General features: G+C 40.4%; 1 protein-coding gene across 5 annotated transcripts in view; it reads right to left on the minus strand.

The window, feature by feature from the left end:
• MAP3K5 (mitogen-activated protein kinase kinase kinase 5) overlaps nt 1-16,608 on the minus strand; it is a 235,900-nt gene that overhangs the window by 67,134 nt on the left and 152,158 nt on the right. For all 5 annotated transcript variants that reach the window (XM_054558204.1, XM_009242284.4, XM_054558203.2 and 2 more), the window contains 2 exons: nt 14,971-15,066; nt 12,744-12,825 (listed from right to left, as the gene is read on the minus strand). In XM_054558204.1, the coding sequence (XP_054414179.1) occupies nt 12,744-12,825; nt 14,971-15,066 (178 nt within the window). The remainder of the gene's footprint in view (nt 1-12,743; nt 12,826-14,970; nt 15,067-16,608) is intronic.

The following is a 16,608-nucleotide window of genomic DNA, read 5'->3' on the forward strand; positions in this document are numbered from 1 at the left end:
ACTTTAAAATAACCAATGGGTTAAAAAGGAAATGACCACGGGAATTACACAATAATTTTTTAAATGAGAAGAAAAGCATTATTTATCAAATTCCATAGATATGGAGTTAGGTAGATGAAAAATTTCATGATCTTAAAAAAATTCATTAGAAAATAAAAATTTAACATGAATAAGTTTAATGGTTAAGTCAAGAAAACAGAAAAAGAATAACATATTGCTACCAAGACAGTAGAAGAGAGGCTCTGGATTTGGCAAGACGGTAGACCAGATACCTGAGAACCTTCCTGCTAAAAACATATAGGTAAAATAAAACAGACATACTTTTAAATGTCCAGCTGGGCTTACTAAAGAGTAAAGGTGATTGCAGAAGCTAGAAATGAAGAGGAAAGGAATACTAGCAGGTAATCACAAGAACTCCTGTAGCCCAAAGGGTGGGGATGAAGGCAAGATTTTCAGTTTCATTAATCTAGGGCAGGAGTTTGCCTGCCCTTTTTTTTTTTTTTTTTTTTTTTTTTTTTTTTTTTTTTTGGTAAAAGGTCAGATAATGAATGTTTTAGCTTTGAAGGCCATATAGTCTTTGTAGCAACTACTCAATTCTGCCATTGTGATGTGAAAGCAGCCCAGCTGATACATAAACAAATGGGCGTGCTTATGTTCCAATAAGGCTTTATTTACCAAGATTAACAGTGAGCTGGATTTGATCCTGGGGCTATAGTTTGCTGACCTCTCATGTGGGGCTTGGGTCTTAATGCCCAGGAGGGGATGGCCTAGTGCCTACGCCAGGCAAAGAGCAGAAACACACAAAACCAGGCCCTTGGTGAAAGGGTAGATTAGAAAAGTCAGCCCACTACACTGTGAAACAAAAAGGCTGGTTTGTCTCAAGACTGAGCTCTGGAGGAGCAAAAATAGGTCTTCTCTAAACACTTTCAACCATAGCTGATCCTGGTGCTGTTTGAACTTCAAATTAACACTACTGTAATACTCATAATTGCTCTTGAGCCTGGGATATCCCTGGAGTGCCTGGCAGAAACAAAGCAAAAACATTTTAATGGTAGACCCCTTGAAGTTTGCTATGCAGAATTCTTAGTGATAATGCACCACTGAAGTTGAACTCACAATCCAAAAAATATGGATGTAAGGAAACAATTCAACATCAGTGAAAACATATATGACAAATCTCAATCCTCAAGACTTCATTAAGTCAGAAATGATAGAATAGAGTTATAAAATATGTACATTTAACATTAAGATATAAAATATTTAAAAATGAGAAGATATTCCAAAAAAGGCCAGACTTGAAAGAGAATTGAATACAACTTCCAGAAATTCAGCCCTAAATAGGAAAAATAAAAACAAATTCACTCAGATATGATATAGGGAAACTACAAAATACGAAAGACAAAAAGATCATAAAAGGACACATTACCTACAAAGGTAGCTCATCAGATCACTCTGCAAACTCTTGGGTACACATGCATGACTCGAGAGGATGGGGCTGGGGTGGAGCATGTCCCTACCAGCTCCAGGTTATTTGTTTCCAACAGGTTTCCAAGCCCTTATAGAAGGCAGTCAGGTGGTGTCTTTTGGGGAAAATTATGCCTAATACAATGCTAGGGCTGGAGTGAGCACTGGCCTCCTTAGTATGAACCCTTCTCTGGCTCAGGACAGAGGCCAAGCTCCGGAAGGGAGATGACTACTTACCCGTTGCCAAGTATCCAGTGGCACATTAGAGAATAGCCCTGTTCTGGCTGCCTAACATAAAGCTGAAGACTGTCTTGGTCCAGGGCAGATGATCAGAGTGATCAGGTGATAGGTGGTCAGAGTGAAGGAACAGGCAGCAGGGATCATTTAGCAACATGCCCTAACTCAGAGTTAAAACTGGGCTCCTGGGAGGAGGCAGGAAGCACAATCCAAACAATGCCACCTGAAGGAGCCCAAGTCTCCACACCCAATTCCTGTGGTCTAGACTTCTGCAATGCTGTGCCTGCCACGCTGGAATTCCACCAGTGGGACCCAGCCAGCAGGAGGTAGGGCAGGGACCACCACGAAAGAAGCTCAACTTTGCCAATGTGCTCTCTCAAAGGATTAGAAACCTATACACTCAATCTAGTACCACCACCATTTTACACTACAATGCTTTATAATTTTAAAGGAAAAAAAACTACTTTCAGTAACTCACTTGACTATCATAATAAGCCTGTGTCATAGTAGGTTTCTGATTACTTTCAATTTACAAATGATCAGAAATATTTTTTTTTCCAGTGAAAATATATCAGAGTTGTGGTTTGAAACCAGCTTGTAAGATTCCAGATTTTGTATCTTTTCCACTACCTATGCGTTAGGGAAACCCTATCATAGAATAAGAGCTTACAGGGTGATTATTAGTTGTTTCCAAACACCAGTACTATAAAGATATTATATACATTGAACATCCATTTGCTTTTTTTTTAGCAGACATCTGGTAGCCACTGTCCTCTTAGAATTTTGTTTTTTTCCTTCTCTTACTCCGTATTTCAAATTTATTGCCAACTGTTCTCAGATTTTTCTTCTTAAAATCTCACAAATCCATTTTACCTCCTTATTCTCACCGCAATTGCCTCAGAATCTCTGTAGAAGTAGCACAGAAGAAAAGCACTTCTCTGCAAAAAAAAGTTCAGAGGCTTTTCTCTTCTCTCGTTGCTCCATTCCCCAATTTATTCTCCACTAAGTTGACAGTGAACTTTCCAAAGTCCAAAGTTCCACATGAACTTTCCATGTCAGTGCCACTGCATCTATTTTATTGGCAGCTTGTTACTTTCCAGATGAAATCCAAACTCCTTAGCACAGCATAAATGCCTGCTATGGTCTGAATGTTTGCGTACCCCCCTCTTCAGCGCCCTCAAAATCTGTATGTAGAAACTGAATCACAATGTATTAAGAGTTAGGCCCTTTAGAAGGTGATTAGCTCATGAGGCTAGAGCCCTCATGAACGGGATTAGTCCCCTTATGAAAGAGGCTTGAGGGAGCCTGGTTGAGCCTTCAGCCATGTGAGCACCCACAAAAGGTACCATCTAGAGGAAGCAGGCCCTCACCAGACACTGAATCTGCTGGTGCCTTGATCTTGGGATTTCTCAGCCTCCGGAACTGTGAGCAATGCATTTCTATTGGGTATAAATTACCCAGTCTAAGGCATTTTGTTATAGTGGCTTGGACGGACCAAGACAATGCCCTTCAAGATCTTACGGCTGCCTCTGTCATCCTCGTCTGGACACTGAGCTCTTCGAGAATTGGGACTTCATCCTTAATCACTCTATCTCCAGTTTTAGCATGTAGCTTGTAGCAGATGCTTGGTAATTATTTGCTTAATTAATTAATCAAGCTATAGAAAAATGTGATGAGAACTTTTTTAGAAAAGAGCTATATCCCAAAACAAAACATTTAGAGTCATTATTGGTTTATTCTTGGGTGAAAGCATTTTTCCAATAGATACATTTACAATCTTTTTTTTTGTTTTTTAAAGAGTGTTTTGCTCTGTCGCCTAGGCCAGAGTGCAGTGGTGCCATCATAGCTCATTGCAGCCTTGAACTCCTGGGTTCAAGCAATCCTCCCACTTAAGCCTCAACAGCTGGGACTTCAGGTGTACAGCACTATGTCCAGCTAATTTTTTCTATTTTTTGTAGAGATGGGGTCTTGCTATGTTGCCCAGGCTGGCCTTGAACTCCTAGCCTCAACTGATCCTCCTGCCTCGGTCTCCCAAGCACTGGGAGTACAGGTGGGAGCCATCATACTCAACATTTTTTTTTTTTTTAAAGAGATTGAGTCTTGCTATGTTACCCAGGCTGGACTCAAAGTCCTGGGCTCAAGTGATCCTCCCAAATAGCTGGGACTCAGGTGCACACCACCAGGTCCAGTTCTACAACAGGTATGCTTATATAGAAGAGTGAAGAATACATAAACCTTGATGAGGCTGATAAAGTTTTCATTTCTCCTAGGAATCTAAGGCATCAGAAGACTATTTTTTAAAAAGATTATGTATTAGATATAGAAGCTGACTCCTGTTAAGCAAAATGGTGATAGTAAAAATGAAAGGAACTGTAAAAAGAGCAGTGTTAAGTAAAACCATCTCTGTGGGTAATTGCTGCTTTGTTTTTCTATCTCCCCTTTCTATTCTTACGAGATAAAGATAGAAATTGAAATGGCAGTTCTGAAAGAAAGTTGAAAAGAAACAAGAGACTGGTTCAGCCTAGAAGGACACAGAATCATCTGTGTAATGGCCAGGAATAGCAGAAGAGAGCCTGGACCACAAACCAAGAAAGGCAAGGTCTGTTAATGACAAATACAGAAAAAAGCAGTGTGGGGGGCGGGGGAAAGGGAGGGTTTTAAAAAATAAAAAGTAACATTACATTGCTTATATATTTTGCATTCTATTTGTATGGTTAGAGGTTAGCAAATCAGGTTGTTGCTAAGGGAAACAAGAATTTCATTCTGAGGCAATCATGAGAATTTTTCTAGAATCATCTCTTTATTGCTGTCTGCCCAGAACAATCTAAACTGGTAGCAGGAAGAGAATCAGTGTAGGAAGACAACATTGACAAGGCCAAACAATGAAGTGGTGACTCACTGAGTCCTTGCACTCTCGAAGGAAATAACCACCTTAGAAAAAGCCATGCACTTTCGGCGGGGGCTTAACCACGTTAGGTGAGTAATCACCTCGAAGACCCAAATGGCAGCTTTGTAAATGTTCAGTCTGTATGGCCTTCTTAATATGTAAATGCCAAAACATTAATAACTACTAATAACATTAATAGAATGCCAAAAACACTGCAGGTACAAATATCTAGTGTGATGGATCTCTCCTCCCTTAGATTTTACTCACATCTCACCTTCTTTTTTTTTTTTTTTTTTTTTTTTTTTTGAGACAGAATCTCGCTTTGTCACCCAGGCTGGAGTGCAGTGGCGCGATCTTGGCTCACGGCAAGCTCCGCCTCCCAGGTTCACGCCATTCTCCTGCCTCAGCCTCCCGAGTAGCTGGGACTACAGGCGCCCGCCACCACGCCCAGCTAATTTTTTGTATTTTTAGTAGAGACGGAGTTTCACCTTGTTAGCCAGGATGGTCTCAATCTCCTGACCTCGTGATCCACCCACCTTGGGCTCCCAAAAGTGCTGGGATTACAGGTGTGAGCCACGACGCCCGGCCACATCTCACCTTCTTTTATTTATTTATTTATTTATTTAGAGTCTCACTCTGTCGCCCAGGCTGGAGTGCCTAGGTTCAAGCGATTCTCCTGCTTTAGCCTCCCGAGTAGTTGGGATTACAGGCGCTTGCCACCATGCCCGGCTAATTTTTGTATTTTCAGTAGAGATGGGGTTTCGCCATGTTAGCCAGGTTGGTCTCGAACTCCTGACCTCAAATGATCCACCCGCCTCGGCCTCCCAAAGTGCTGGGATTACAGGCGTGAGCCACCACACCCAGCCTAAATCTTACCTTCTTAATGAGTTTCCCAGGCCTTCCTGTTTAAAATTGCATGTCCCTGCTACACTGTAACTTCCTAAACCCTTCCCTGGTTTATTATTCTCCTTAATCCTGATCACCATCTAACATACTACAGATGGTATTTTACTTATTTGTGTTTATTGTCCATCTCTCATTGGAAATTTCGTAAGCTGAGTCTACAGCCATACCACCCTGAATGTGTCCAATCTCTTCTGATCTCGGAAGCTAAGCAGAGTTGGGCCCGATTAGGACTTAGATGAGAGCATGTAAGCTCTCAGTGACCGCAGGAATTTTTCTCCATTTTGTTCTCTGCTATCTCTCCAGCACATGGAATGATGCCTACCATTCAACAGCTGTCCAAAAAAATATGTGAGTGCATTAGTGAGATCCATTTGGACCCACTGATGTGGATGAAGATGATTTTAGGCTGAAAACATCAGAAAAACAGCAGCAGCAGAAAAAAACCTGATCTGAACTTCTTTTGCGGACATAAGCAATGCCTCCTAAAATACATCTGCCATTTATTTCCTCTCCGGGAGGTTAATGACCAAAGAGGAGATGGACCACTTGCACCTAGAGGAGATGTTGCACAAACAGAACCTTATCAAAACTTTCTGTTCCTCACACTTGTTTCTCATTAGTCTCCCACCATACACTTTCTTAAAGTCCTAACCCTCTTTCTTACTAAGATGATATATAAACACTCAACTCTAGCTGTTTAAGGAGCCAATTCTTTGTGTAAGTCTCTTTCATTAACTTAGCATTGACTACATGAATAAATTTTGGCTAGGTACGGTGGCTCACGTCTGTAATCTCTGCATTTTGGGAGGCCAAGGCAGGCAGCTTAGGCAACATGGTGAAACCCTGTCTCTATAAAAAGTACAAAAATTAGTCAGGTGTGGTGGTGCACACCTTAGTCCCAGCTACTCAGAAGGCTGAGGTGGGAGGATCGCTTGAGCCCAAGAGATAGAGGCTGCAATGAGCCGAGATCACACCACTGCACTCCAGCTTGGGGGACAGAGGGAGATTCTGTTTCAAAAACAAAACAAAACAAAAGAATAAAGTTTGTCTGTTCTCCTGTTAACTTGTCTTTTGTCAGTTAATTTGCAGGCCCCTGACCATTGAACATAAGCTGGTAGAAGAAAAAGGCTTTTCCCTGTTTCCAACAGAATGAATGAATGAATAACAAATTGATACTCATATCATACAACACTATAAGTGATGTATTTTCTCAGGCAGGGAAGTAACTGTGGGTATTTAGCTTCATATCTGTACAAAAATAGAAATAGGATGTTAAAAAAGAGTTTGCTACATGATGATTCCAAACTGACTGAAATAAATTCTAAACCATAATTACTAAGGTATATGAGACCAATCATCAGAAAAGAAACCAGTAAGGTCTTCCATCATCCTGCAGATATTTGAGTCAAATGAAAATAATGTCACTTTTTTGTCTTTTTTTTTTAGACAGGGTCTGGCTCTGTCACCAAGGCTGGAGTGCAGTGGCGCAATCCTAGCTCACTGCAGCCTTGACTTCTCGGGCTTAAGCAGAGAGGTCGACATGGATTGGAGGCCTTCTCCCATCCATATCTCTCTCCTCCCAGTTTGAGATATTAGGTGGGTGCAAAAGTAATTGTGGTTTTTTTCATTATTGCTACAACCTGATATTAAAACAACTCTGATTTTGTCACTGCCAGCTTCAAACCCTTCAGATTGAATCTCTTTTCTACTTGGACACCTGGCACCATGTGAGCTCATGTGATTAAAAAGGGCATAAAGCTACCATCCTGCCGTGGGACATTAACAGTCCAGTGCAGTGCAGGCTACCAGATTACAATGCATTGAGAAGAGCTGGGCCAGAGGAGTGGGCCAAAATGCTACGAGAACAGAGAAAAGCAAGAAGGGGAGTTGAGAAATGATTCAAAGAGAAAAGGACACAGGACCTGGATCTGAAAAATTAAGGCTTTGGTCACTAAGTGGGACTGAGGAGAAAAGCTTGTGAGGTTGGGCATCTGCATGTCAAGCCCAGAGGCCGGAGAAGCATGGCCACCTGGCAAGTGGAAAGGAGGTTGGCCCCGCTGGACCACAGAGTGGAAAGGAAAGGGGAAGCTACAGCCAGAGGGGGGTGAGAACGCTGTATGGTGCAAATACTTCCTTCTACAAAAAGGAGCATCAGCTGGGCACAGTGGCTCACGTCTGTAATCCCAGCACTTGGGGAGGCCAAGGCAGGCAGATCACTTGAGGTCAGGAGTTCCAAGCCAGCCTGGCCAACATGGTGAAACTCCATACTAAAAATACAAAAATTAGCTGGGCATGGTGGTGCATGCCTGTAGTCCCAGCTACTTAGGAGGCTGAGGCAGGAGAATTGCTTGAACCTAGGAGGCGGAGGTTGCAGTGAGCCGAGATTGCGCTACTGCTCTCCCGCCTGGGCGACAGAGTGAGACTCTGTATCAAAAAACAAAAAGGAGCATCAAAGGTTTTTAATTTGGGGAGTCACAGGATTAAATCTGTATGAGAGATTTCTCTGATGATAACAGAGACAAAGCATGAGACATGTTAGGCTATGATAGAGGATGAAGACCTGAGATCAGGGGAGTGACCGAGAAGATGAAATGAAGGGGCTGCAGGAAAGAACGGGCATGAGGGATAAAGAGGGGTTTGGGAGGGGTTTCTCAGGAATCTGGCTTGGGTTGCTGGATGCCTTTACTCTTAATGAAGACATGGAAGGCAGGAAGAAGAACAACGGAGACCAAGGCTGGTTAACTCTGATCAATTGTTTGATGATTTCAATATAAATGTATTATAATAATAACAAATTACTTAAGATATGAGTTCATTACCCTTCATGTACCCGTCAAAATACATCCTTGAGTCAAAAAACACAGCTTTGAATCAAAAGAAATTGATTTTCTTTCTGTTAAAAGACAGAAAATCCTTCTCTGAGAAGTTGTATTGCATTGTATTTGAAATAGCCTTGTACAATTTATACCAATCTTGAATATTATTTAAAAAATTAGAGGTAGGAAAGGACATTAAAGATCCTCTTGCTCTTGGCCGGGCGCGGTGGCTCATGCCTGTAATCCCAGCACTTTGGGAGGCCGAGGCAGGTAGATCACCTGAGGTCAGAAGTTCAAGACCAGCCTGGCCAACATGGTGAAACCCTGTCTGTACTAAAAATACAAAAATTAGCTGGGCGTGATGGTGGGCGTCTGTAATCCCAGCTACTCAGGAGGCTGTAGTGGGAGCACTGCTTGAACCCAGGGGGCGGAGGTTGCAGTGAGCCAAGATCATGCCAGTACACTCCAGCCTGGGTGACAGAGCGAGACTCTGTCTGAAAAAAAAAAAAAAAAAAAAAAAAAAAAAAATATATATATATATATATATATATATATATATATATATATATATATAAAAATTCTTTTCAACTCTAACTTAAGGAATGAAGTCATCTTAGCCCAGCGGGAGTATGAACTTTGTCTGGGGTTATGAAACTGACTGTTGGCAAAGTCAGAACCAGGGCCCAAGGCTCCTGACCCCAGCCTGGAGTTCTTAGTAGATCCAGCTTGAATCAGAAGGAAGAAGGGGCTGGTGACCTGAAAGAAGCCGAATCCAACCCACAGTTGTACTGCTTCAAATAAACTTTATTGTTCCAATCAGAAAGAAAAGGAGTTATTGCCTTGGGCCTCTAAGAAGTCTTTCAAATTCTAGGAATTAGTTTCACATTTGTAGTTTATAGAACCACATTAACAGTTACTGTTTGCTGACTGCTGACAACACCCTAAGTGAAGTTAAAAACATTAAGTAGCATTTCCTGGCCTTTCCAACATTTTTCTTTTGTTCTGGGCCAAGGTAGCCAAAGGCTTCAGGAATAATTGACGCATGTATTGAAACAATGTTAATTCTACCTGCAATTGAGGTAAACATCAGAAAATTATTATTCTGCATACAAATCTTAATCACTGTGGTAAGATGATCTCTAAAGTAATTCTTCTTGTTTCCACTGTAAAGAATGGGAAGTGGAGGAATTATTTTTAGCTTGTTATTCATGGGCTGAAGTTTGAGTTCAATTTGTGGTAATGAAATTAAAGAATTCATTGTAATCAAATATGCAGGATGCTGATAAAATAACTTTAATAAAGAATGTCGAAAACATCTAAGAAATGTAACCAAATATACAATGGAGAGTTGTAAGTTATGCAAAAATGTAAGTTAAGGCTTAATAATTCATATTGGAAAGATGCCCTGGCTACAAAAGGACATTCAGGGAGAGGGACAACCACGATGGATTTCACCATCCTCCAGTCCAGAGCATCCCTGTAAACATGAATTCATTCACGTTTTGCTAACAGAAACCCACGAAAAACATCAGCAATATCACTAGCTGGCACAATGGCAAACTAAGCCAAGACTCTTGAAGCCAGTCTGCTTGAATTCTTCCTACAGGCTCTAAAGTCCATTGGGAATACTGTAGAAGCCATTCTGTGTCAGAAATTTTACATTATTCTAATGAAATGCAAAGGATAGAAATGTGAGAATTTTTTTTTTTTTTTTTGAGACTAAGTCTCACTCTGTAGCCCAGGCTGGAGTGCAGTGGTGCAATCTCGGCTCACTGCAACCTCCAACTCCCAGGTTCAAGCAATTCTCTTGCCTCAGCCTCCTGAGTAGCTGGGACTACAGGTGCACACCACCATGCTCAGCTAAAGTAGAGACAGGGTTTCACCATGTTGGACAGGCTGGTCTCAAACTCCTGGCCTCAAGTGATGCACCCACCTCAGCATCCCAATGTGCTGGGATTACAGGCATGAGCCACCACGCCCGACTTCAGAATAATTTCTTTTCTTGTCTTTTTTTTTTTGAGACGGAGTTTTACTCTTGTCACCCAGGCTGGAGTGCAGTGGTACAATCTTGGCTCACTGCAACCTCTGCCCCCGGGTTCAAGCGATTCTCCTGACTCAGCCTCCTGAGTAGCTGAGATGATAGGCACCCGCCACCACAGCCTGGCTAGGCTATGCGTATTTTTGGTAAGATGCAGTTAGTTCCTGAAAGGAGGATATGAAACAAAGGATAGCTATCTCTGGTTTAAAAAAAAAAAAAAAAAGCCAGAAATTTGTAACATTGCAGAATAGTTTATGAATTTTCCAGTCATCCCCTTCATAATTCTATATTATTGATAAAATTGTTTCATTTTCAATTTCTTTAAGTTTTACCTTGGCAAATTGCTATGTATCAAGTGATGCAAAATTTAACACAGAAACAAAGATAACAAGGTATAATCAAACGAGCCCTGAAGTAGGAGTCAAGAAAGCTAATTCCTAACAATCACTTGAATAAGAAATAAAAAATTGTAAAATATAAAACATACATAAATAAGAAGTAGTATCTATTACTTCTACAGACAGCAAGCTAATGCACAGGAAATTTTTTTTTTTTCCAAATTAGGTCTGTCATCTTTTTACAACTTTAATGAAAGAGGCTTAGGCTTAACTACAAATATCAAAGCTATACAATTGCTAGATAATCATAGAACTTAACTACGGGCAGAGTTAACAACTAGCTATTATAGGCCAGGCATGGTGCTTATCCCTATAATCCCAGCACTTTGGGAGGCCCAAGAGGGAGAACTGCTTGAGCCCAGGAGTTCAAGACCAACCCGGGCAACAAACTGAGATCCAGTCTCCACCAAAAAAAAAAAAAAGTTAGCCAGGTGTGGTGGCATGCTCTGGCTGAAGTGGGAGGATTGCTTGAGCCCAAGAGGTCAAGAGGCTACAATGAGCTGTGATTGTGCCACTGCACTCCACCTCCAGCCCGGGTAACAGAGCAAGAGCCAGTCTCAAAAAACAAACAATTGATTATATTAAATTTTTTTCTCAACTGTTACCTTACTAATTCAGTGTTTTTATAAAAATTTTAGTTTATGAGATGACATTATCAAAGTGATCTAATAAATAAGTATGCCAATTAGACTGGTGAGCTATAGTTTCTTCGATTTCACTTTAACATTAAAAATATAATTTTCAGTATGGCTTGGTGCTATGGACTGAATATTTGTGTCCTCCCCAAATTCCCATGTTGAAATCATACCCCAAGGTGCTGGTTATTAGGAGGTGAGGCCTTCGGGAGGTGATTAGGTCTTGAAGGCAGAGCAGGGTAACATTAGTGGCCTTATAAGAGAGACCACAGAGAGCTAGCCAGCTTCTTCTACCATGTAAGGACACAGCAAGAGGGCACCTTCTATGAGGAACAGGCCTTCACCAGACACTGAATCTACCAGCACCTTGATCTCGGGCTTCCCAGTCTCCAGAACTATAAGAAAATAAATGTCTACTGTTTGTAAGCCACACTGTTTACAGTATTTTGTTATAGCAGCCCAATGGACTAAGATACTCGGATTCAGAGTTCTCTCCCAAGTCAAACACTGAGAAGGGTTTGGAGAAAATGGTGGCCATGTGTCAAGCCTGGAGAAGCGTCATCCTTCAGACACTGTAAGATGCTGGAGTCAGCATTGTTGACACACTCCAGCATTGGTCCTTGCAGTGGAGGAAGGCTCTTCTTCACACAGCAGACATGGCAGAGAAAATGGACACAAACTAAAAGTAGGTATCCAGCAGTCAGGTGCGGTGGCTCATGCCTGTAATTCTAGTGCTTTGGGAGGCTGAGGTGGGAGGATTGCTTGAGCCCAGGAATTCAAGACCAGTCTGGGCAACATAACGAGACCAAGTCTCTATAAAAATAAAAATAAAAACCATATAAAAGTAGGTATCCATAGTGCTCTGTGACCATTAGACATTAATAAAAGGATTCCAGTTGAGAGGAACAACATTTGAAGTCATTGTTATTCCCTCCTCTCTTAATTCCATGAATCTTCCATGGTTTCAGGTTCTCTGTGTAGCATATTAATGCCTGCCACAAGGGTGCTATCAACCAGAATCTTCAATGAATCTTCTTTGTCTGAATTGCACATATCTCAGAGGAGAGTAGAAAATGTGTAAGGACACTGTGGCCCATGCATTGACACAGTCATAGATAAAGCATAGTTACTCGCTATCAGATAAGTAAAATGCTAACGCTTGGTGCTGTGGAATAAGAATTCTCCAATGTTTACTTTTTAGCCCTTTTTTACCAAAGGAATTCCAGAAGTTGCTTTTAACATTAAAGGAAAGCCTACAGATAGTCTCCCACCCCTCATACACCCTGCCTCCTGCCTCAGTAAGGCTTCAAATAGTTTGTTTTAAAATGAGCTCTAAATGTAAATGGACACCTAAGTCATTACCTCCAGCGAGTCACTTTCACAGTCTCCTTCCTCTGTGCTTCTCCCCTTCTCTTCGGTAATGGTGTTCACCATCTCAAAAAACCTACAATACAAGTTAGCACATGAGCCTTCATAACACAAACAATAGTAAATATTTGCAAGTACATCTCAAAGTGACTTCAGAACCAAAACTGAGAGCTAAGAGAGTCTCTAGAACCAGGCAATAACACACTATCAAGATCATGTGAAAAATACAATTTTTCAAAAAGAAAATACAGGTTGGTAGGATTTTCTACAAATTTCTAACCTAATGCCTCACTTCAAATACATTTTTCTTCAGGAACTCTTCTTGTAAAGTGTTTTGTTTTTTTTTCTGGAGACCATTTCAGAGACAAGCAAAGTGATTACAGTGAGAAACAGAGTGGCATCCTGCTCGCTGTGGCTAGGCCGTTCAGAGAGGAGGCTGATGGTTCACAGACATAAAGCCGGGAAGCACTGTGAACAAGGGCTGATGATCCCACAGGCAGGTCATGCTATGCGATGCCAGCCTAAGGGAAGAGCAGGTTACGGTGTGATAAGAAAAGTTTCTCTAACACAACTCAGAACCTTTCTTACCCACCCATCTATCCATTCATTCAACAAATACTCACTGAGTGTCTACTAGGGTAAAAAACTGTTCTGGCCATTGAGAGCATGATGATAAAAAAAGTCTATCTTGGAATTTGGACCCCACTGATGGAGTTCATATGTGGTATCAACCTCCTCACTCTTTCTGTCTCTATACACATTTCTTGGAGGTCCATGTCAAGAAAAAAAATTCCCAAGCCTGACTGGAATAACAGTATGCTCTATTTAACAGCACAATGAGTGAGAGAGAAAAGCTAGTTCAACCAAGTGGAAGAATAAAGTGAAAGATCAAAAAAAAATCTGGTGTTACAGACATGATTTAAGATCTGGGTTAAGGATCTGCATCAGCCACTCATGGAAAAATTTTCAATATGAACATCTCTAGGCAGAATATAACACTCGACAGTGGGATGGGAGCACTAGTGTAATTTTTAGAAGCTTCCATTCTGAAGTCTCCTGTGCCTGGTTCAAACCCCAGATTTTTATGCTTATTGACTAAATGATTTTAGGCTATACTCTCCAAGACTACTTTTTTTATTCTTTCCAATAAATATATTAATACTACCCATCTAATAGGGTTTCTTTGAAGACTGAAACAAATATTAGTTCTGGGGCACACACTTCATAAATCTTAGCCATAATTATCATAGAAACAGGTCAACAGACTTGAGAATTTAAGTGTAAGTAGAGAATTAGTCCATACAAGAAGAGTTAGGAATTTTCTTATTTCCAAGTGTTTTTTTTTCCCTCCTACCATATGTTTTATGATAATAAAGATAAAGCTTGAGCCAAGAATTGTGGATTCAACAAACACTTTTCTTTTCCACACCAAGATAAAAATGAACGGCTGTATATTGTAGCTAGCATATCAGTCATTTATAATGAAGTCAAATAGTAATTATTTAAATAAGAACAATCCCCAGCAAAATTCTGAGTCCAAACTAACTTTCACCTATATTTTGTCTTCTAAATTATCACTCACTTCTCTAGTTTCCCACAGTCAATCATAGTGCTCTAAAGAAGTAAGAAGAATTTAATTATTAGCCCAAGAGAAACATGCAATAGAGAAAAACACAAACATACAATGCAGTCCTTGGATTTTTGCATGATCTCTTTTATTGGTATAGATCAGATCAGTGGCTTTTAACTCAGGCTTCACCCCCACCAGAACGTCCAATATAATTAGTCTGAGGTGGGGGCCATGTATGTTTTCTTAAAGCCTACCAGGTGAATATAACTAATATGAGCCAAGGTAAAGAGGTACTATTGTAGATAATAGTGAGATGATTTAAAAGAATTTGAGAATGAAAATTCTGGTAATCATATACAGTAAGTGAGCACTTAAAATATGAGTTATAATATTTAACAATTAACCAATAAGTCTTAGTTAATGTTTTATCTGTGGGAAAATAAGTTATGACTAAGATAAAGTTTGACTTATTAAAGAAACCCCCCCAAAATCTGTTAAATTTATGACATAATTATAAAATATTAGCCCAAATAAAATATTTATCTAACCACATAGCCATGAATTCTTCACAGGAGGTACATGTTCACTCATTAGTTGAAAATAATGATCAGGTAAGAAGAATCTTTTTCACACACAATGACTAATACGTACTTTTTACAATGAAGTTCTGTACAGAAATAGATTTGGAAATCATCAGAATTGTGGAGCACATAAAGAAAGCAGCATCTTTCTTCAAATTTGGAAATACTGAAACCAACAAACAAAAAGGCATTATTCAAAGAACTATCAATTCTTCTACAGTCCTATGATGAAAAAGAAATAAGTTTTAAATTCAATCCCATTTATATCAATGTTGTTTATAACAAGAAGTTATAAATAGCACTTTAAAAAGTGATACTTCCTGCACCACACTACTAAAATTATTTACTCTTCTGAGAGGTGTCCTCCTCCTCATGTCTGCAGAGCAGGGCTGCTCTAGGGTGTTGCAAGCACACGTAAACTACACATCCTTTCAACTGAGCAGGGAAAGGTGTCCTGCCTACTACACTATTCTGTGTGCTGGGAGGAAAAGCATAAATACCAACTGGCTGGCTGACCTCAGTGATTCTGGTGCTGTGCAACCTGTAGAACAATGAAATGTTTCCAAAGCTAGACAGGCAATTTGTGGAGGCAGTAAAAGCATCTCATCCGTTATAGAGATTTTAGAGGAGTGAAGCAATGCGCAAGTGGGCTCGGTTAGGACTCAGCGAGTGGCTGACTTTACGGCAATATGAAACAGTTTTGAGTCGACCCACTAGGCCATGCTGTTTTATGCCAGGGATTGGCAACCACTTTCTGTAACAGGCCAGATAGTAAAATACTTCAGGTTTTTCAAGCCAAACTATGTAATTCTGCTGCTGAAGCATGACAGCTGCCTAAGAGGATGCATAAATGAATGAACATGGCTGTATTCCAATAAAACTTTATTTACAAGACAGGTGAGGGACCAGATGTAGTCCATGGGGCATAGTTTGTCAACCCTTATTTTGTGCCTTTGTGCCTGCTGTTCCTTCCATTTGGAATGCATGTCGTTTTTTACTTTTAAAAGAAACTCTATTCACGATTTAAGGCCCAGCTTAGACCTTACCTTCTCTCCCTGCCCTACTTCTGCCCTAAACAGAAAGACTTCCGCTTACACCTGTGTCCTCTGAGTATACTTCTTTCATTGCTCTTCTCACACTGTATTGTCATGAGCTGTTAAATGTCTGTTCCTCTCCCTGCTGGGCTGTGAATTCTTCAAGAGAGGAGTTGATGTCTTAGTCATTTTTGTATCTTTGGCAGAACAGGACTCAACATTTGACACACAGCTCGTGCTCAGTTAATGCCCACTAACTCGAGCTGTGCAAGTTCTGAGGTGACACAAGGCAAGCTGCTGACCTAGTTGGATTTTCTTCCAGAGTTTGTCATCTCTTCTTTATGGAGGAGGAGGCCAGGAAGAATGAGCTCTCTTTGAAGTCACAGACTACAACTCAAGTTTCTCAGCATATAAGCCAGCAATAGTAAGACAGTAGCAGCCTATGTATAAGTCATAAATCACAACAAATGTTACACAGAGCTACCATACCTAATTAAAGAAAATTTATTCACTGGAAAACAGATATGATAAAGTGAAATTTACATTTACCATACTTTCTTAAGTGGATTGCTTAAAAATGCAGCAATAAATAGTGAGTGCCTTGCTAATGACTGGCTTTAAGAATTAAATATTAAGAGTACAGTTTTATTTGAGAAAGTATCGACTGAAAGACA

This window comes from Pongo abelii, chromosome 5 (genome assembly GCF_028885655.2).
Source record: "Pongo abelii isolate AG06213 chromosome 5, NHGRI_mPonAbe1-v2.0_pri, whole genome shotgun sequence".
Classification (NCBI taxonomy): domain Eukaryota; kingdom Metazoa; phylum Chordata; class Mammalia; order Primates; family Hominidae; genus Pongo; species Pongo abelii.